The sequence below is a fragment of the Brassica napus genome, chromosome C3 (genome assembly GCF_020379485.1).
Source record: "Brassica napus cultivar Da-Ae chromosome C3, Da-Ae, whole genome shotgun sequence".
Lineage (NCBI taxonomy): Eukaryota > Viridiplantae > Streptophyta > Magnoliopsida > Brassicales > Brassicaceae > Brassica > Brassica napus.
In genome coordinates this window covers 17,473,464-17,495,807 of record NC_063446.1, presented here as the reverse complement: position 1 = coordinate 17,495,807, position 22,344 = coordinate 17,473,464, and the positions used below count along the sequence as shown (strand labels likewise).

Here is a 22,344-nt window from a genome sequence, read left to right as displayed (position 1 = left end):
AAAAAATAGTTGATAAGATTATTTATTTGTACTAAAGAATTTGTCCTATATTAGTTTTTAGGAATGAACATTTAGATATCCGTTCAGATTCAATTGATATATTCGGATTTCGGATTTTTAGAATTGATTATTTAAATTTGATTCAGATATTTATCCATTTCGGTTTGAATTTGGTTAGGATTTTGTTCGAATCATTGCGGGTTTGGTTCGGATTCGGTTCAGATTCGAGTTCAGAAACTCATTTTAATTATATAATTTTTAATAAAAATCCAAATATATTTAATTCCTCATAATCTGAAAAATAAAAATAATATAAAACATAAAAAATTTGAATAATCTAAGACTAACTACTTAAGGTTACATAAAAATTAGTTCAATTTAAATATTTAGATTGAGAATAAATAGATATTTTCAGCATTTTGAACCTTTTTTGTTATTTTTAGATATTTATTTTGACTACTTTGATAATGTTTATATATTTTCATATTTTTAAATATCTTATATATATATATATATATATATATATATTACAAATAATTGATATATTTAAGTATATAATTGTGATTTAGATATTTCTGGTATCCAAAATATTACAGTTTAGATAGAATCAGGTATAATTATTCGAATATTAAAATTTTAGATCCATCTAAGTTTGAAACGGATTGTTCTCAATTGGTGAAGATAGTTTCAAAACCAAAAGAATGGCCATCATTTGAAAGCTATCTGGAGGATATTAAGCTTTTGAGAAGAAGCTTCATCAACTCAGAGATCGTTCATGTTCCTAGGACGGAAAACATAAAGGCGGATCGCTTGGCACGCTGTGCTCGGATACAACCGTCTTTCGTCGTACACATGGATGCAAAGTTGCTACTTTGGTTTACATAGTCTACATGAGTCTATAAATGCTTTTGCTTTTAAAAAAAAAAAAAGATCCATCTAAGTAATTAATCAGTTTTTAGTTTGTCTTTAGTATTACTTTCAAATCAAGTTCGGTTTGGTTTTTTGGATCCATATGTTCTATCCATACTTACTTTCTTCTACTAGTATAAAGAAAAATAAATAAATGTAAAATACATATTTTGGGCTTATTTTACGTACATAATTATTGGACCATACTCTGAGAATACCAATAAAAAATATTGGGCAACGTCTCAATATTGTTGGGCATGTTGCAAATTGATATAGTTAAACCAGTAAAGTATACTTTCTTAATAAACATTATTTGTAAATATAATAAAAACACAATACAATCGAGTGAAAGGGGGTCACGGTTGGGTCGAAAATAATGTGATTTCTTATATTTTATAGCAATTATATTATATTTATAATTCTTGGTCTGATATGAAAACTCTATAAAAAAACAATATTTGACAAAAATAAAAATCCAACTTTGTGTAACAAATGCATAACCAATCACAATTATTTGTTCCCTTCGTGTACAAAAGCTTCGATCATGGCCAAGTTCGGTAATGTACAAAATTTTTAATTTCTAAAAACATTTTCGTTCTAGTATTTTAGTTTATGTGAATCTTAGTGATTCTGTAATTTATTTATTTCAACAATGATATTATTCAGTAGTTAAATGGAGAGAACTTTAATTCACTAATATAAAGGTTAAAAATACATGAACAAAAAAAAACTAATTAAAAAAATTAGCGTGTCAACCATTAAATTGTCTATGTTAGAATTAAGAAAATTGGTGTATGAACACATTATTTTAAAATGATCATGAGACTATCATATCACGTGTCAATTAGTGTGTAAATACATTTATTACAATTTTTTTTTAACATATAAGAGATGAGAAGTTGAATGAAAACTGGGGTCCCCTTGTATATCTATGGTTACGTAATAAGTTAATAATAGTTTCCCACAACACAATTTGTTAAAGTTATATAGTTAAGTTAAAAGTATATTCGTAAACACGAAAAACTTAAGCAAATGAAGAATTTTGACTTTTTCAAAATCTAAAGTTCAGACCCGACCCGAAATAACCAATCAGAACTTAGAACATCCGAACTCAACCTGAAGTGTAGAAATACCAGAAAGGTTCTATACCCCCTATATCAAAATAACAGAAAATTTGAAATATCCGATCCGAACCGGAACGGGTATCAGAATGCCCACCCCTGGGAGCAACTATTGTTTTTATGTAAGCTTTAATTTCTTCACAAAATCAAACTGGTATTCTTCAAACACAATAAATCATATGTTATACCACATTGATTCGATAAAAAAATCAGCAAACTTGAACCTTTTTCCTACGTTTTACTCCAGTTTAGGAAAAAAAATATACTTTTTTAATCGCAAAGAGTAATAATAGCAAATTAACAAAGTTTCCACATCGACGTTTACAAAAAAAAAAAGAGACTATGCCTGATTTTTATTTAACTTTTCTTGATTTTGATATTCATTTTTAACAATAGATTTTTTTTTGTTGATGACCCTGGTATCCGGAGTCTCGAGAGAATCCGACTAGCGTCAATAACCGTCCACCGGAGCTTAGCTGGGGAGCCCACCGAGGCATCCAGGAGGGCTGGTGATCACCCCAGAAGCCTGAAGGTCCCTCAAGATAATCACGTCCTAGCGACACTCGGATCCATGACTTTCCAGGTTGAGTTTAACCACTGAACAACTAACATACTAATAAACTTTTAATCATACTAATAAAATATGAGAAAATCTCAAAATAGCACTTTTAAATTTTTATCACTAAATAATATTTAAAGAGAGAAAATACCAAAATAACACTACATTCCAAACATTAAACTCTAAGCCATATTTCCATCTTTAAATATTAAATTTAAACCTTAACTAATAAACTTTAAATTCAAATAGGAAATATATTTATTTATTACCATTAAATGAATGTTATTTTGAAGATTTTCTCACGTATATATTATTGTATGAACAAAAAAATTGATTTAATACCAGCTAAAGGTATTTTTTTATAAAGTATTTGCTAAGATGACAAGTAATCCAATATGCCAAGTACAATATTAGTTCAAAAATTACGATATTCTCTAAATGTTTTGTCTTTTTTTAAAAAAAAAATTCAACATTATCATATCATTGTTTTGAAGAGTAGCCAAGTAGTATAATTGGTAGCAAATAACAATATTTTTACCCTGAGGGCAGGGTAGATTTACTGTTTACAGGGTGGGGGCAAGTGCCCGCAGTGATTTTTTTTGAATTTTAATGTATTTCTTGTGAATTTATTTTCTTAAATTTGCCCCCACTGATTTTTTTGTTTCTGAACCAAGTTAAAAGAAACATCACAAAATTAGGATCAGATGATGTTAAGTAGCGTAGTTGTTGGATAAATCAAACAAAATGAAAAAAAATCTAAAAGTCCACATACCATAAGCCCATGCTTTCTTTATTTGAAATACTCCCCATGTTTTTTTCATGTAGGTAATTTTAGTTGAAAGCATAAAAATTAAGAAAATTATTAACTTTTTTAAAATAAAATTTGATATATTAAATTATGGATAATTAAATCAGTCATAAATAAAAATATATTATTTGGTTGGTCATATTATATTCAATAAAAATAAAAATTACCTAAACATATAAAACGGACTTATATTTTAAATAAACAAATTTTCTTAAACTTCTTATAAAAAAAAAGAGGCAGGACTATAATTTACATTATCCATATCAGTAGGTGGAAGGTATTTTTAAACAAATCTGTGATGAGAGTAAGAACCAATTAGGTTGAACTTCTTTGAAATCCCTTATATATTCAAAGTGAAACATTACAACATTTTAGCTATGATATGTGTCATCACTAAAATATTTTTAAAGTCTCTAAAAAAATATGTTGGTCCACTGAACATATATAATATATTTTCATTAAACTAATCATGAAATTAATTAACAATCTATAATTATTATTTTTTTTCTTTCCTTAATTAAAAGCTACGAAATTACCAAAAGTGAATAAAATATATATTTAACAATTAATAATTTTAATAATAAAGATTTAATAACAATCTACATATCTTCCATTATTTTAAAGTTTATATTATTAGTATAAATTAAAAATTATATTAAACACATAATAAAATTTTAGATTTAGATTTTTTCGTATATGTTATATTTTGAATTTTTTTAAAAGACTATAAATTATGAAAATTGTTAAAAATCTCAAACTGAAAATTTTATGATCTATAGTTTAAAATTTTGTTATAATACAAATAATACAAAAACTATATGAGTAAAAATCACATTTAATAGATATTCAGATTAATATATATATATGGCTTATGACATAATATAATTATAATTGAATATACAAAATTAGTATTCAATCATTATTATAATATAAATTTCATTCCATGCATGCGTGCGGATAATCACTTAGAGCATCTCCAATGTATTACTCCATTTTCTATTCTAAAATAGAGTAATTCCAAAATAGAGTTGAGTTTTGTTCTAATGTATTACTTTATTTCCTACTCCAAAATAGAATATTTTTAATATATTATGTTTTATGTTTATTAAAAAATTAGTAATATCACCTTTCATTTATAATATTTGCAAAATAGTCCATTTTCATATGTATGATTATTTATGTTTTATATTATATATCTTTTGTATGATGCTTATCTTTTATTTTTTATATGTATAGTTTTTTATGGTTTATATTATATATCTTTTGTTGCACAAAATAGTTCATTAGATGTATATTTATATAATTAAAAAATATTAACAGTAATTTTTATAAAATATAGTAAAATGATATATATATATATATTTATTTATAATAATATTTTATTAAAAATGAAAATATTTAAATATAGAAGATCATTTTATAAATAAAAAATCTCTATTTTGGAGTAATAAGTTGGTTTATTCCATATTTGGAGTAATCATATCTATTACTACATTTTGGAGTAAATTCTGGAATAAAATTGGAAATGATTTTACTATAAAATGGAATTTGGAATGAGTTTTGGAGCAGAGTTGGAGATGATCTTGGCGTTAATAGCAAACAGCAACTTAATAGCCGCCTTTCATTACTTTTCAGTCGCATGTGTCTAAGTAAAGATGAAAATATGGAATATAACGATGGGTGGTGACCCACTTCATCTTTGAATTATCAATCAAATTAGACGTCGTCATTGACCATATGGTTTTCTATCTTTAACGTGTGGTTGTTGGATTTTTCGCAAACATATTAAATACACACGAGGCCAATCTACCAATGGATCACAGAATATTTTAATTAAAGTGATGGAAAGACTTTCTTTATTTTCGTTCGTAAAAATCGGTTTCACACGATCCAACCAGCTTAGACCCATGTTTGAAAATACACCAGACGCAAATCAGAAAATAAGCGGTCATTCGGTTTATTTCGGAATTGTTTTTAAAAACTTCGGTTAACCGAAAACCGACGGTTCGGTTCGGTTCGGTTTCGGAAAACCGAAGTCGCAGGCCTACTTCCTACGTTGACCACCGGGACAAAGCACATATCAATATTAATTATACTATTTGTACATAATATACATACTTGTAAACTCTCTTTTTTCTTCCTCTGTTTAGAACCATGAAAGCTTTTCCTTAAACCTTTGACAATTTTTTCAGACTCGACAATGGATCTGGATCTTGCATGGTGTTACCTGGATCAGCTTCAAACTCAAGTTTTGGAAGTCAATACATGTACCAGAAAGGCAAAGGATGGACTACTGGGCTTATTGAAGGGCTTATTGGCCTTATTCATGAGGTGATAGATCGAGAGAACTCTATGGACCTTGATGAGGCCTTTATGAAACTTGGAGTAATTATGGACAACTAGTAGGCAATCTACTTGACCATGACATTTTCTGGACAAACCTAGATGGATAGGAAATGGAATGGGAAAACATGCATGATCGAAAAAGGGACTGGTCAAACCGAAATCTGCACCGTTGATTTTAATAAACGGAGGAAAACAAAGAAAACTCTACTTTCCTTGAGGTCCATATTCTCTGCGAGAGCCAACTACAAGTAACCAAATAAATGCGGAAAACATGAAGACACAAAAAAATGAATTTAGAAAAAGAATATATTTATTTCGAATCCGTGCAAGAGCATTGCGATTATATTACGAAGGACCGCGAGAGCCTTCAGCGAGTTCTTTAGTTCTAGCAACTTGAATCCTAAACCTAATTTGAGTCGCAGCTCGATTACAGAAGACGAAAAAGATACCAAAAAAGTTTTGTTGATTTTGGACTGAACCTTATGGAAAGACTGCATATGTACCCCTTTCGATGATCAAGCCGAACGTAGTTCAATTTAGAAAAAGTGGAACAAGAGACCGAACTGTATGTGCAAATTCGTCTAGTATGCGTGCAAGTCTTAGAAACCAAACTTGTCGAAAATAAAGCCTAAGGTTTCTAAGTGCAGAGAGTTCTAAGTGTCTCCAGAATCCTCTCATGCTCCTTGTCTTGGCTCTCCTTATATATGCCTCCAAGACGTTGGTCATCTTTCCCGATTCGAGTTTATCTCTTTGCGGAAGTTTTCATCTTCTCAAGATTCATGTTTATATTGGAAAATTCACATTTATCCTATTTTCCATTTATCCTTATCCAAGTCGAGTTAAACAGTCATTAAATTCGGGCATGTTCTCATATAAAACCATAAGTGAGCTTTCGTCATGTTTTAGGCCGTTTCAAGCAGTTTTATGACTTGTGGGGTTCGTGTGGGGAACCGAGTAACCAAAGTCACGATCAGCCTAAGGTTGATACCTGAGCTACCCTTTCTCTTAAGAGAATATCGATATCTGGATCTTGCATGGTGTTACCTGGATCAGCTTCAAACTCAAGTTTTGGAAGTCAATACATGTACCAGAAAGGCAAAGGATGGACTACTGGGCTTATTGAAGGGCTTATTGGCCTTATTCATGAGGTGATAGATCGAGAGAACTCTATGGACCTTGATGAGGACTTTATGAAACTTGGAGTAATTATGGACAACTAGTAGGCAATCTACTTGACCATGAAATTTTCTGGACAAACCTAGATGGATAGGAAATGGAATGGGAAAACATGCATGATCGAAAAAGGGACTGGTCAAACCGAAATCTGCACCGTCGATTTTAATAAACGGAGGAAAACAAAGAAAACTCTACTTTCCTTGAGGTCCATATTCTCTGCGAGAGCCAACTACAAGTAACCAAATAAATGCGGAAAACATGAAGACACAAAAAAATGAATTTAGAAAAAGAATATATTTATTTCGAATCCGTGCAAGAGCATTGCGATTATATTACGAAGGACCGCGAGAGCCTTCAGCGAGTTCTTTAGTTCTAGCAACTTGAATCCTAAACCTAATTTGAGTCGCAGCTCGATTACAGAAGACGAAAAAGATACCAAAAAAGTTTTGTTGATTTTGGACTGAACCTTATGGAAAGACTGCATATGTACCCATTTCGATGATCAAGCCGAACATAGTTCAATTTAGAAAAAGTGGAACAAGAGACCGAACTGTATGTGCAAATTCGTCTAGTATGCGTGCAAGTCTTAGAAACCAAACTTGTCGAAAATAAAGCCTAAGGTTTCTAAGTGCAGAGAGTTCTAAGTGTCTCCAGAATCCTCTCATGCTCCTTGTCTTGACTCTCCTTATATATGCCTCCAAGACGTTGGTCATCTTTCCCGATTCGAGTTTATCTCTTTGCGGAAGTTTTCATCTTCTCAAGATTCATGTTTATATTGGAAAATTCACATTTATCATATTTTCCATTTATCCTTATCCAAGTCGAGTTAAACAGTCATTAAATTCGGGCATGTTCTCATATAAAACCATAAGTGAGCTTTCGTCATGTTTTAGGCCGTTTCAAGCAGTTTTATGACTTGTGGGGTTCGTGTGGGGAACCGAGTAACCAAAGTCACGATCAGCCTAAGGTTGATACCTGAGCTACCCTTTCTCTTAAGAGAATATCGATATCTGGATCTTGCATGGTGTTACCTGGATCAGCTTCAAACTCAAGTTTTGGAAGTCAATACATGTACCAGAAAGGCAAAGGATGGACTACTGGGCTTATTGAAGGGCTTATTGGCCTTATTCATGAGGTGATAGATCGAGAGAACTCTATGGACCTTGATGAGGACTTTATGAAACTTGGAGTAATTATGGACAACTAGTAGGCAATCTACTTGACCATGAAATTTTCTGGACAAACCTAGATGGATAGGAAATGGAATGGGAAAACATGCATGATCGAGAAAGGGACTGGTCAAACCGAAATTTGCACCATCGATTTTAATAAACGGAGGAAAACAAAGAAAACTCTACTTTCCTTGAGGTCCATATTCTCTGCGAGAGTCAACTACAAGTAACCAAATAAATGCGGAAAACATGAAGACACAAAAAAATGAATTTAGAAAAAGAATATATTTATTTCAAATCCGTGCAAGAGCATTGCGATTATATTACGAAAGACCGCGAGAGCCTTCAGCGAGTTCTTTAGTTCTAGCAACTTGAACCCTAAACCTAATTTGAGTCGCAGATCGATTACAGAAGACGAAAAAGATACCAAAAAGGTTTTGTTGATTTTGGACTGAACCTTATGGAAAGACTGCATATGTACCCCTTTCGAGGATCAAGCCGAACGTAGTTCAATTTAGAAAAAGTGGAACAAGAGACCGAACTGCATGTGCAAATTCGTCTAGTATGCGTGCAAGTCTTAGAAACCAAACTTGTCGAAAATAAAGCCTAAGGTTTCTAAGTGCAGAGAGTTCTAAGTGTCTCCAGAATCCTCTCATGCTCCTTGTCTTGGCTCTCCTTATATATGCCTCCAAGGTTGGTCATCTTTCCCGATTCGAGTTTATCTCTTTGCAGAAGTTTTCCTTATCTTCTCAAGATTCATGTTTATATTGGAAAATTCACATTTATCCTCTTTTCCATTTATCCTTATCCAAGTCGAGTTAAACAGTCATTAAATTCGGGCATGTTCTCATATTAAACCATAAGTGAGCTTTCGTCATGTTTTAGGCCGTTTCAGGCAGTTTTATGACTTGTGGGGTTCGTGTGGGGAACCGAGTAACCAAAGTCACGATCAGCCTAAGGTTGATACCTGAGCTACCCTTTCTCTTAAGAGAATATCGATATCCTCAAAAATGAGAAATGGAAAGCATTAATGCTGCTTATGCCCGCCCCCGATATCCTCAAAAATAAGAAATGGAAAGAACTAACCTTTCTCCTAAGGTTGATATCGTGTGAGGAAGCCACCGGTGACCGGCTCAATGATTGTATACGCTCAATAGAATATGTACGCGTGGGAGAAAGAATTAATGCTGCTTATGCCCGCCCCCGAGGATCACTAAGCAGTTGTATCTATTTCCGAGGCGGTCAGTCCCATCCCGCGAGGATGAAAAAGAAGTGCATGGATTGTGAAGGACCCTAGGAACAGATCACTCAACTGGTTCTATTTGGATATGAACTCCGGATGGAGAACTGGTGGATTGAAGGGTCGCACGAAGGTTGCGAAAGTCCTCTGATATTTCCGACTTCAGTTGGTGCTTGATATGACTCACAAGTCCACCAAAAGAAGGGTCTCTAGTCGTTGCTTGATATGACTCACAAGTCCAACGATTTTGAGGAATGTTTACTTGGATATGACTCACCAAGAAACAAAGAAAAGTTCTAGAAAGAACAAAGAGTTTCAACTCAAAACAAAGAGAAAAACAATCTGCTTTATTTCGTGGCTCTTAGGCCTTATTTATAGGATTACAAGTTGTAGAGATCCAAAGAAGAATGTGCTAAAAACAAGACATAAAAGACCGAAAACAAAGACTTGACTAAATAAAGTCTTTGACTGAAACTTGGACTGCCTCTTGATATAGCCACGACCAGGACTTATTTGTTGATTCCCTCTTGGTATTCTTGATGAGAATGGCTTGAAATGGACTGAGGAAAGGGCTGGTCGAATTTGGAAAGAAACAATCCTATAATGAACTTTTTATGAACTTTTCTTTGGGCTGAAAATGCCCATTTCGCCCAGCAGCTGAACCAGCTCTATCTTCAGTGTTACTTAGCTCATCCATATCCAAGCTAGTGTCACTTAGCCCATTCAGCTCATCCAGCTCCAGAGTAGTATCATTTAGCTCACTCAGCTCATGTAGCTCGCCCAAGTAAGTGTCACTTCGTCCAGCTCGTCCAAAGTGGATTCTAGCTCGACCATATGTCTTAAAATGTGAAGTTGGACGGGAAAGGCAAGCTCCAGTACGGTCAGATCGGTCATCCGGCCATGGTTCCAGCCAAAGCTCCTTTTCAAACGTATGCGGGACGGTCCAGTACATTGCACGATCAGTCTGTCCGGTACAGTAAAAAACATGAACTTCGGTTGAAATGTTCAGAACGTTCTGAACTCAATGCTGAGCTGGTTCTATGTACTGATCCGTGGACTGCGGCACATCAGATTGTTTCTTCGAAAACTTTTAGACAAACATCGAGGGGTTTTTGGTACTTTCGTTAGCCCTGAAGATTAGTTTAGTAATTACAAAAGTTTATGAGTTATTGTTAATTTCTCAAAGTATATTAACTAGCGAATTAATAGGAAAAATGTGTATATTATTGATGATAAGAATGATACAGCTGTGGGGATCCAAACGTACAGAATTGCGATATTATAAAGAAATTGGGATCTCCTCTCCTTCCACGCTCTTTTAATAGAAGCTAAAAAATGGATCGTAACAGCCACGTGATCTCCAACGAATATCGTGTTCATCTATAATTGTTTTTAATGCTTTGATATCTCTTAGATTTTGGTTTGACCATCTGTATGAGAAAACTTCGATGACCACTATGGTCCTAGTGTTTTCTTTTGGGTTTTTGTGTAATTCTTTTGTGACATTACCCTGTTATTTTTTCCTACGATGCAATTAGCGGCAGAGTCAGAAAAAATACGGCTAGGGCATAAACAAATTCTTTGGTGTTCTAACTAAAAATAGTCGTGACAGACAATTAGAAGCATGGAAACAGAATTGCAGCTGCAGCTGAAATTTTCAGTCGTCTTTACTGGGTTGAACTTGACGCAGCGACTGAATAAACAGATCCGTGTTGTTTTGTTTGTACAACATCTACCGTGGCCATGACTGTAATTCTGAAACGCTGCCGCCAATCCCAGAGTTTATAAAACAAACAGTACTATTAGAATCTGAAATTGAGTAAAATTCACATCTAACAGTAATTAATATAAGGGCAGGAGCACCTAATCAAATGTCAATTTACTTAAGGCAAAAGAAATGGTAACACAAGTGAAAGTTTGCAAAATAGCTTTATCCATCAGTCTTATGTTCATTCTTATCCCTTAGAATATTTCCTCCCCCTCCCAACTGAAAATACATGACATGCACAACCCTTACATTTCCCATACAGAAGAAACTTTCAGAGGGCAGTTTTCAAAGGAATCGTGTTGGTATGTACTCGCCAACTCTAAGAGGAAAACTGTAGAATTCTTCGTTCCTGCCATCTCCGTTCCTGTGTTGAAACGGCTTCCACCACGGGATTCCTCTTTCATTGATGGCATGCCTTGCTTCCAACGTGTTATCTAGTACTGTCGCCACAGTGATCGCAACAAAGGGAGCCGAAGCAAAGATCGTGTTAAGTATATCGTTGAACTGCACCAAAAGTCACCAGGAGATTGCATTACGAAAAATAAACATCGTATAGTGCAAGTATTATGCCACCTTTTCAGAAAAAACATCAATCTATATTTGGAGTTTTAAAAATATTTGCCATTAGATCTTTAAAAAGCTTACCCATCCGCCAGCTGTTCTAACGGGTCCATATCCTGCTCTTGTAGTGTTGGAAATGAAGTACTGAGCGATGGAAAGACTTAAAAAGAGAGAGACACCAACAACGTACATGTTTCTCATTGAATTGGTGTCCGTAAACTGTATAAACGATATACCCACAGCAGCTGTGCCAATCACGTAACAAGAGTATCAGAAGCAGTTCCTACTTGCAAGTGTAGTAGATTCATTATACCACATGCTACTACTCACCAACAATTCCAAGTAGTATACAGTATACGCCGCCAAAGATGGGAAGCGGGATAGACGCGAAGAAGGCACCAAATTTTCCTGAAGTTCATTAAATACAATACAGATTTAAAACACAAAATGGGAACTTTTATTAACTGAACCCTATTCATCAAAAGACGATTGACTGGGATGGAAAGACTAACCAAATATGGCGAAAAATATCATGAAACCTGTTGATATCTGCACCACTCTTCTACTTCCTATTCGTGTGAGTCCAAGGAGACCGACATTTTCGCTATAAATAAAAGATCTTATGGCTTTAAATATCAACATGAACAGTATACTTCAATAAAAGACATGCTGAGAGGAGAGGTGTTTACAACTTACACTGATGCAGTATTGCCAGTAATGGAACCAAATATTCCTTCAAGGAGTACACCAACACCCTATAAGGAAAATATGACACATTAAAACCAATTAGTTTAAACATTGGAAAATTATAAAAAAAAAAAAAAAAAAGAGACAGTATGGGATTTAAAAACCTGCAGTCCAACACTGCGAGAGACGACATGTGCGGGAGGTGCTGTTGCTCCAGCAAGTCTAGATGCAGCAAAAAATACTCCGGTAGACTGAAAAATTGGGATACACATACATACCAACAATAAGAAGAAGTTGTATCTGTAGAAGCTAGAAGGCCAGAAATAAATGTGTTGTACCTCTGCAGATGCGACAATCGCAGCACCGAACATTCCAAACACATGACTCGCTCTGAATATCGGAGTCCCCCACTGGAACGGGTACGGGATGCTAATCCTGTTAAAAATGAGAATTGAGCAACCGACTCTAAAGATATCTGACCTTGGATGGAAAAAAAAACAAGAATATAAGAAACAAACCAAGGAGCAGCGGACATAAGAAAGGAGCGATCTGTGCGGCAACTTAGTTTTGTTGCAACGGAGACGTTGTTATATGCGCCAGAAACAGTAAGGATAGCAGCAAAAGCCCAGATGAGTGCCAAGCAAACTAGTAAAGCGTATCTTTCAAGTATCATTTGAATCTTTCGGAGAAGGAATCTAAGATACTGCAAGACGGACATCAATATTCATAAATATACATCTAAAACAATCACCATCGTGTACAAAGCTAAAACAAAAACAAAAGGCAAACTTGTTGTGAGAGGATCAGCAGAATCAGCATTGGTAGACCAATCTCCACACAGTTTGCAAGCTGTAAAACTTCACATGGTAAGATAGGAAAAAGTTGTTAAAAGCTGATATAGTATTTAAGATGGAGCCGTTACCAATGGGAAGCCTCTAACAAACAGTCCAAGGCTCGTAAGAGTAACCACCGGCACAACAATAATGGGACTAAAGATTCTGCATTGAAGAAACAAGTATCTCAAAAATATTACAACTGCCATCGGCTTCTGAACCAACAATACTCTATATTGATTTTATGTCACCTTATCAAGTTCCCCCACGCTTGACCGTATCCAATTATGATGTTGACGAATGAAGAAATGATTAGAGATCCTTGTACTGTTCTCATTGTATGCCGGAACCTCTGTAAGAATGGGAATGGCATATTTCAAAAAAAAAATCAAGAAAATGTAACAAAAGTAGCGCGGAACTATAAGAGTGTTAATATACCTGCTTCTCGGTTTGGAACTGACCATCGTTGTAATCTCTGATGATAGACAACACAGGGAGAACATACGCGAATGAAACTCCCATAACCGTGGGAAGCCTTGTTCCTATAAGGGTTTGTAGCAGAGTGTTTATTCCCGACATAAACAATATTGTCTGTATTACCCGCGCTTTATCTTCCTGTTTTTGTTAACAAACAAAAAAAAAATATTCCATTTGAGAAAACAATATAGTCCCATTCGAACGCCAAATAAAGAAAAACATACAGCATCTCCACCCATTGGGGTGACAAGTGTGTTGGCAATCAAAACAGTAGTCCCGAGCATCACGATGTAATGCTGGAAAGCAAGTACAAACGTCTCATCTGTAAATGAAAATGAAAAAAATTAAGAGAACGAATAATTCTTTTATATGAAAATTAAAGTAATAACATACCAACCAGACAGTTTATTATATGATATAAAAAGCCCAAGTATATAACTATATACGATTGAAATTGATTAGTATGGCTCAAGAACGATTATGCAAGAGTCTTGAAACTTAGAACACCCTACACAAGCTTTTATATAGTTGAACAGCAGAAACAAAAGCATCGAATCCGATACTGAGATCTAAAAGATTATTCTTGACATAAGAGAAAGCAAGAAAGCCAGAGCGGATAAGGAGAGAGAGGAGTAGACTTCAAAGAAACTTTTGACTTATAAAGTCTTCTTGCATCTGGATCGGAATATTCAATCAAGAAAGTAGAGAGAGAAAGAGACTAACGCCAAGAAGGGTTAGAGTGGATGCAGTACTGAAGATGGTGGAGTTGCTCCGCCGGAGTCCAAGTGGTTCCTCTTGAAATCGCCATAGATGAAACCGGCGGAGGACCGGCTGCAGCCGGTGCCGGTGGATGTTGATGATGGTGACCTGTTTCTACCATTCTTTAATAGAATATCTCTTCTTTTTTAGGAATCTACCTTTGTAGTTGCAGAAAGTTTTCCAAACTAAACCGACAAGCAGAAGATGATAAAAAGAGGTTCGAAGCACAAAAGCGAATCTCGAGACAGAATAAATAAGACGAAGAAAATAAAGTCACTTGTTTGCTTTGTGGGAGATGCAACAGAGTAAATATATATTTTTATTTTTGATTTAATGTATAATTCATTTTAGAATAAAGTACTAATAACTCCCCGTTGTTTGTTAGTTTAACTTTAAATTGTTTATTTTGTACTGCGCCTATTCATTATTAAGGCGAATAATGAAATTTCGTTTTGTCCTCCTGTTCTTGTCTTTTCCATGATTCTTTATGGGTATTTGACGGGAAAACGGTCAATACTATACCAATGTATTTCAATATATTTTATCTACATTCGATTTATATAGCCGTACAAAAACCATGTTCAAAACTACGCTAGGCGTGAGTCGTGGCGATTAGAAAAAAATCAGAGACTAATCAGAAATTATTCAGCGATTAAATTTTTGTACTTATTATTTTTTTTTTTGTAGAAATGTATATCTTAAATATTTATATATTATATGTATTTAACATGGTCCACTGGAAATAGATGCTTTTAATATAAGAGATGTCAAGGGTTCGAGTATTATAAGTTATTTTCTATTTTTTTTTTCATTAATGGCAAATTTGTAATTAAGTTGTCTTCTTCTTTCTATGGTTTTCACATCTTCTACGATTTTTAATGGCCGCCTCACACATTTTTAACATAATACGGAATATCATCTTGTCGCCCCCCCCCCCTCCCCACCCCCTGCTTCTCATTAAAGAATCGCATATGCCTCTCCTTAGTCGCATATGCCCCTCTCCCTTTAATGAAATACAGAATAACGAAAAATAGCCTTCTGAAAAAAAAAATTAGAAAAACAGAATTTCGGATGGAATTGATTTCAATTGGGTTTAGGAATTAGAATTGTGGTATGGTTAAATCCAAATCGGTTTGGTATCGAATATTAAAAAAAAAAAGTCTCTTTCCTCCCCACATCTCCTCCTCCATCAATCCATCCTGCAGTTCGGTGTGGACTGATCTCTCCCGAAGTTTCTCGACAGCGTAGAACAATCATCTCGACGTCTAGCATTCCGTCGGGGCCGGTGGAGTTTTTGGTAAGGTTTGATCTCTGGCTGGTAAGTTTTGACTGGAATCGAGCTCTTTCTCCAGTAGGTTGTAGTGGATTATAAATCGATTCGAATTAGGAGTAATGCTCAACGTCATTGATTCATTGTTGGGTCAATTGGTATAAAATGCATTTGAGTGGGTGAATGGGGGTGTATTGGCCGTAGAATGGGAGGTAGATCGATCCGCAGCTGAAACCTAATTCAGTTTGTTCTAGACAATTGTAGTAAAAATGTATTACTCGGAACAACTGATAAAGCTTAGGATAACTGATAATATTGGGAACAACATGTAGAACGTTGGACAACTAAAGGCAGTTTGTTGAGTGTGTTCCTTTTTTTTTTTGGCAGGATACAATAAGGAATCACGTCAGCATTCATTTTTAATTCAAAGAACGCATGTTTAGTATTATTGTGAAGACTTTAGTGGAGGATATGACTTTATCAATGATAGAAGAGAGGATGTATAAGAAGCTTGGGTTGAATAAACGTAAGGAAAAACTGAAAATGAGCTACATTCCGTTGGTGGTAGGATGTGAGCGACCTTTAACTATTGATGATGATGAGGATCTTTTTGTTTACCTAACGTCGACAACACTGAAGCCAATTTCGATGACCCTGCAGGGCCGAAGATGGCGTTGTACATACGGGACAACCTGTAAGTACAAAATATCATATGATCCAAAGAAAATATTTATCGTGTAGTGTAATTAACACATTGTTTTATTCAAAATAGTGAAAGTCAGATAAAATGTGTTGTAACTTGCGATCATCCCTATGTCTTTCGGAATTTGTTTGAAAACATGAGAGGTCGTGGAGAGGTGATTGTGGTCCTTAAGATGTGGAGAATCCGTAGGCTTATAAGTACGTGTAGTATATTATGTGTTTAGTTTTAAATGTGTTAGTTGAGAAAATGTTTTCTAAACTGATTTATACAAGTCTTTTTGATGATGATCTATGGCTTGAGACTGAGGATCGATTATCTGACACCAGGTTCAATCCCCGTTTGCTGGAAGTTGGGGAGTTCGTGCAATTGTTTCTACTTGGTTACCCTTATGTGCGGAGACGCGGGGCTAAAGGTACTTTGTAAAACTTGGTGTTCTCTATGGTTTTTGTGGTTCAATGTAAGTAAAATCATTTTAAACCTTCATATTATATAACAATCTACACATCCTTTATCATTTATATACAGTCTTCCGAAACACTTATTCAGTTTACATTTCATAAGTTACTATTATATTGTGTTACCAAAAAATAATAATACATATTGATATAAAAGAACTTTAGTTTATTTAATATCAAAAACGAATATACATCAATGATACTATAGTATCAAAAGAAAATCTACATTGATACCTGAACACTTATTTTTAACCAAGTTTTTAAATCACATTCTCTCTTACACGATTTGTTAAATATCACTCGATCTTTGTTATATCAGATTAATTAATAATGTACTAATACACATACATGATTTAAACATAATATGATTCTTCATGAATATTGTTTATTTAGAGAGAGAGAAAGAGATAATCGAAATGAGTTCGCGAGAGAGATACAAAACCTAAATGAATGAGATATAGAAAGATAGAAAGAAAGATTTCACTTAATAATATCTATACATACAATATATGCATCATATTTGTGTCTGCACATGCGCGCGGGCGGTCCACCTAGTTATTATAAATTTTATTATAAAACAAGAAAATAAAAATTCTATACTACTTTTTATAAATTATATTAATATATTATATATTATATAAAAATAACAGTGCTATATGAATTAAATATGAAAAAAATATTAAATAGATAAATTGACAAATTTATATTTTTAATTTTATTCATTTAAATAAATTATTAATCATCATTATAATGGGTTAAAATTCGTAAACTATATAATAATTTTATACAAAAATAAATGTATTAACATAGGTTAACCTTTTATATCTACAACTATATATTATTTTTTTAATTTTTTTTGAAAATTTCAACAATATATTGTTTAAAAAATTTTATATACAAAATATAATAGTATATAATAACCTTTAGTTCATAAAATATTTAAAAAATATTTTATTAGTAAACTATGAAATTTTAGTAATTCATTTAAAATATTAATGACAAATAAATTTGAATTATAAATTTAATTTTATTTTAATTATAACAAAATCTGTTGATAAAATTTTAAAAAATATTGCCAAAAAATCAAATATTTTTTATAAAATAATTTATTATGTAGTAACAAAAGCAAATTCAAAATTGATGTATTGTTCCAAACTCAAAAATAGTTGTGTAATTTTTCAAAGTTTTCTTGACAAAATATAAAATTTTGAAAATAAATATTCAATCTCAAAATGATAATATTTTGAATTTTACAAAAGATAAAATCATAGATAATAAAGAATAACGTTTTGAATTACACCACGATATAAAAATTAAAGCAACCTAATATTTTGAAGTCTTAATTTTTTTAAAAATAAAACTTAATATCATAACATCCAAAAAATATCATATATAATAAAATTTAATAAAATAATATGATATATATTATTATGTATAAAATTTACTAAAACAATAGGGCTATATTGTTTAAACAAAACAATTTTTTTACTTATAAATCCCATAAAATACTAGAATGATATAAGTTAAATTATATTTTATTAAACACAACATGTACATATAAATTATCTTAAACATATTTCTTTTTAATACAAATAATTAAATTTTAAAAATGTATTAGATGCAAAATGTATAAATTAAAGAAAAAACATATTTTTAAAGAGATTCTCTATTTGATTATTTCATATTGTTATTTTATTGTACCTAATTCGAAAACATATTAGTAAGTAATAAAAATTAAAAACAAATTAAAATGTTTTAAGAAAATCTTTATATATTAATAATGCCGAATAAGAAATATAAACAATAATATTATAGAGTTACATAATATATAACACTAAAATGGTAATTATATATTTAAAACATTTGTAATAATATCAAATACAATTATAAAAAAAAAAAAATCCGCACGGACATGCGGATTAAAATCTAGTTTTTATAAAGTTTAAATTTCATATGTAATCAATAATTTTTGTGCGAAAACCTTTTTAGCCCCGGTCAAATTATTAACACCGTTTAATGTAACGTTAATTGGTTTCTATGTCCATAATAGTCTCTAATTAGGTTTCTACACCTGAGTTGATATTAACATTTGTTTGACAATTTTAACCCTACATCAACCATTTTACTCTTCTCGCAATCCCATTCATAGGTCATTATTAGCTTTGGCAGTCCCTCCGAAACCTATATGTGCAATTGTGCATTATTGTTCTGTGGTTCATTCTTCAAAACACGTTAGTTACTCTCAAACTCTCTCTCTCTCTCACATAAGCAAATTGGTTCGGGTCTCTTCACCTAGCCCATATGGCCTTTTTGGATTGTAAAGTTATTCATTTCTTATGTCTTTAAATATGAAAGTCGAGTTACAAAAAAAAATGTTTCAACCAATTACAAAACTCCACAACAGTCTTAAAAAAATTAACATAAATTTGCATCCACACATTTTCTTTCGAAGAAACTCTTCTTTTTATTGCTTTCGTTGAAGGCACATACTTATTAACTGATTCTCACCCCACATTTTCGATTCAGAATTTCTTAGTTTATGTTACCGTGTTGAATACTTATAATGCCATTATTGAATCGACCAAACTCGTTAAAGCACTATAAGACGAGCCTCCGATTCTCACAGAGTCTTCAACCTGCTTTTTTAATTCAATAGCTCTCCTCCTCATCTCTTTACCTTCGTCACCCACAATAAGCTTCCTCACAGCCGTCTCTACGATTTCTCTTTCCAATTCACCTTCGACCTCAAATGCAGTTTGCCAAACATGTGTCATAAGTCTAGTATTTACCCTTTGGTCCCCTGAGTATGGCCTGCAGATCATTGGCACACCACAGCTTATGCTCTCCAAGCTTGAGTTCCATCCACAATGGTTCCAAAACCCTCCCACCGCTCTATGCCGTAACACCTCCTTCTGTGGGGCCCAACTCACTACAAAAGCTCTGTCGCCATGGGTCAGCGCTTGGCTGAACTGTTCCGGTAATGAGTCTACGGAGTTTTGCCCCGTTATGGAACCTGGTCGGATCACCCATAAGAAAGGCTGGTTACTCTGAAGCAATCCCATGGCCATCTCCACAAACTCTTCCTTTTGCGTCATTGCCAAACTTCCCATGCTTATGTAGATCACGGAATTTGTTTCTTGCTTGTCAAGCCATTCAAGACAATTTCTTTCTTCCTCAAACAAACTTGGACATGTGGTTGCGGAATCAGTCATATAGAGTGGACCAACCGGATATACCTGAACCCCCCAGGTGTCTTCTGCAGCTGATGTGAATACGTTCTCTAGACAATTGGAAGAGTTGTGTATTATACCAGAAGATGTCTCTCTCTTGCTTACGTTATGGTAAAGTAACATCAGTCTCTCCATAGATCCATAAGCTGTCACAGGTAGATCTTTGTATCGAAAGGGATGAAACTTTGGCACCAATTCTTCAAGTTTAGATCTTGCTTCTGGGCAAAACAAACCCCAAACATCATCAACAAAGTGTATTTTTTTTTTTTTAAAAGAAGACTAAAACTTATTAACAATAGGCTACCTTCCCCATGGTGTACCCATTTGTCTTGGTTCTCCATAAGCATACATCGACTGATCGAAGTGGCAGCTGAAGAAGCACTAAAGACCATCTTCGGCAGATTCAGATCTTGTGCAACTTGTCGAGGGAAGTAGACGAATTCATCATGAATAATAAAGTCAAAATCATCCGTGAGTGTTAGAAATTCTTTCAAGAGGGGTTCACAGAGAGAGTTAAGCTCCAGGATAAAGTCAAGGAGCCCCAGAGACGACATGTCGGATTCAGACAAGCCATCGTCGATGGTGAAGAAGTTGATACCCGGGAAGTCAGCGGAGATATCGTAGAAATTGTATTGGGTTCGAACGATAGTTATGGCAAAGCCTTTGGAAGATAGGAATGAGGCTAAGTTCATCATCGAAGGTAAATGACCTTCGAATGGTGCAGGAATCATCAGCACTCTTTTCTGGCGAATCTCGTCCATGATATTTTTATTCTTTTCTTTTCTCTCCACTAATCCTCGAGTTTGATTATCTTTATTAAGAAAAGGTCGCTGAGTTTGATTATTAGTTGTTGATTAGGAACTTCGTGGAAACCGGACTTTGTCATTGTTTTTGTCTTTTATCGATAAAGACAGTTGACCATTCATTCACTTAATAGCCAGTTTAATTAACGCAAGATTAATTAAGATTCATAGAATTCGGTATCTTATTGCTTCACCATCACTTAAAGTAATCGGACGCAACAGGTCATAGCTTTTTACATTAACGCTAACTTAATTATGGTTAGGAAGAAACTATATGTCAGACTAATCATGGTAAACATGTGAATCAGAATATAATTATAACTAGATTAAGACCCGGGATAAACGTTATATATAAAAATTATTTTATGTATTATATGTTCTTACATATTATGAAATAATAAATATATATTGAATAATTAAAAGTCATTAACTATTACATATATAATTAAATTGGTGCGAACGTATAAATCAGTTTTATTAATCCAAACATTTTTTTTAAAAAAATTGATAGGATATGTAATTAAATTTAAATGATATTAACATACATAGTATATTTTTAATATTAATGTCTATTTATTTTTTTAAAATGATGTTTTCTACTCATATGTTTTTTTATCATGTGTATTTTTAATAGCAAAAACTTTAAATTACTGATAACAAAATTTTCATTGTGGGATTAATAATTTTAGTAATTGATAATTTAAAAAAAATTAACATTGTTAGTTCAAAACTTTATAAAAAAAAATTATTCAAAGTAAATTTTGAAACTAAAATATTTATTTATTCAATATGGTTTATAGTTTAATTTAGAATGATATATATACATATATATTTTAAATCTTAATGATTAACTAAATTAGACTTTTGTTTATATGATTTTGTAATCATTTGTATTTTTTCATAACAAAAATTTTAAACCATGGATCGCAAAATTTGAATGTGAGACTTTTAACAGTTTTAGTAATTTATAGTCATTTTTTAAAATTCAAAATATAAAATATACAGAAAAATCTAAATTTTTATAATATGGTTATTGTGTTTTTTTTTAAAATTATTTTAATAGTTTTAAAATAAACAAATTTGATAGAAGATACATTTTTTTAATTAGATCTTTATTATTCAAAATCATTAATTGTCATATATACTTTACCCACATTAGGTAATTCCGTAATCTTTATTTAAGGAAATAATAAATGACATTAATAATAAATTTATGGTTAGTTTAATAAAAAAACTTATTATATAATTAGATGGACCAACTTATTTCTCTAATAATTCTAAGAATCATCCTAGTGATGACATGTGGCTACAAAAAAAAATTGTAATGTTTCACAAATAATATATAGGGGATAACTAGATCTGAATCTGCACTTAGAAGCAGGATAATTTTTGTTTTGAAAACTTAATTTGATTCTATTTTTTATGGATATTAAGTGGTACTATGTAGCAAACTAAATTTGGTTTCAT

General features: G+C 32.8%; 2 protein-coding genes across 2 annotated transcripts; both read right to left on the bottom strand.

Moving 5' to 3' along the window:
• Window positions 1-11,195: 11,195 nt before the first annotated feature.
• Window positions 11,196-14,705, bottom strand: LOC106388383 (nucleobase-ascorbate transporter 3). The gene is made up of 14 exons (XM_013828433.3): window positions 14,381-14,705; window positions 13,882-13,979; window positions 13,619-13,795; window positions 13,432-13,532; window positions 13,270-13,345; window positions 13,137-13,196; window positions 12,866-13,050; window positions 12,686-12,782; window positions 12,512-12,598; window positions 12,357-12,415; window positions 12,173-12,264; window positions 11,991-12,068; window positions 11,745-11,905; window positions 11,196-11,603 (listed from the first exon to the last, which is right to left on the bottom strand). Exons 1-14 carry the CDS (start codon window positions 14,535-14,537, stop codon window positions 11,385-11,387), a joined length of 1,647 nt encoding a protein of 548 aa, XP_013683887.2. The 5' UTR covers window positions 14,538-14,705; the 3' UTR covers window positions 11,196-11,384.
• Window positions 14,706-19,151: 4,446 nt separating this feature from the next.
• Window positions 19,152-20,888, bottom strand: LOC106388384 (UDP-glycosyltransferase 76D1-like). The gene is made up of 2 exons (XM_013828434.3): window positions 20,379-20,888; window positions 19,152-20,292 (listed from the first exon to the last, which is right to left on the bottom strand). Exons 1-2 carry the CDS (start codon window positions 20,833-20,835, stop codon window positions 19,403-19,405), a joined length of 1,347 nt encoding a protein of 448 aa, XP_013683888.2. The 5' UTR covers window positions 20,836-20,888; the 3' UTR covers window positions 19,152-19,402.
• Between the last annotated feature and the right edge of the window lie 1,456 nt (window positions 20,889-22,344).

Bases quoted from the DNA above. Each gene is read 5' to 3' on its own strand.
- LOC106388384 (XM_013828434.3), bottom strand. From the start codon at position 20,835: ATGGACGAGATTCGCCAGAAAAGAGTGCTGATGATTCCTGCACCATTC. The intron at 20,293-20,378 runs GTAGCCTATTGT...TGTTTTGCCCAG, and splicing joins ATGGGTACACCATGGGGAAG to AAGCAAGATCTAAACTTGAA.
- LOC106388383 (XM_013828433.3), bottom strand. From the start codon at position 14,537: ATGGTAGAAACAGGTCACCATCATCAACATCCACCGGCACCGGCTGCA. The intron at 13,197-13,269 runs GTAACGGCTCCA...GAAGTTTTACAG, and splicing joins TTGTTAGAGGCTTCCCATTG to CTTGCAAACTGTGTGGAGAT. The intron at 11,604-11,744 runs GTAAGCTTTTTA...CTTTTGGTGCAG, and splicing joins TTAGAACAGCTGGCGGATGG to TTCAACGATATACTTAACAC.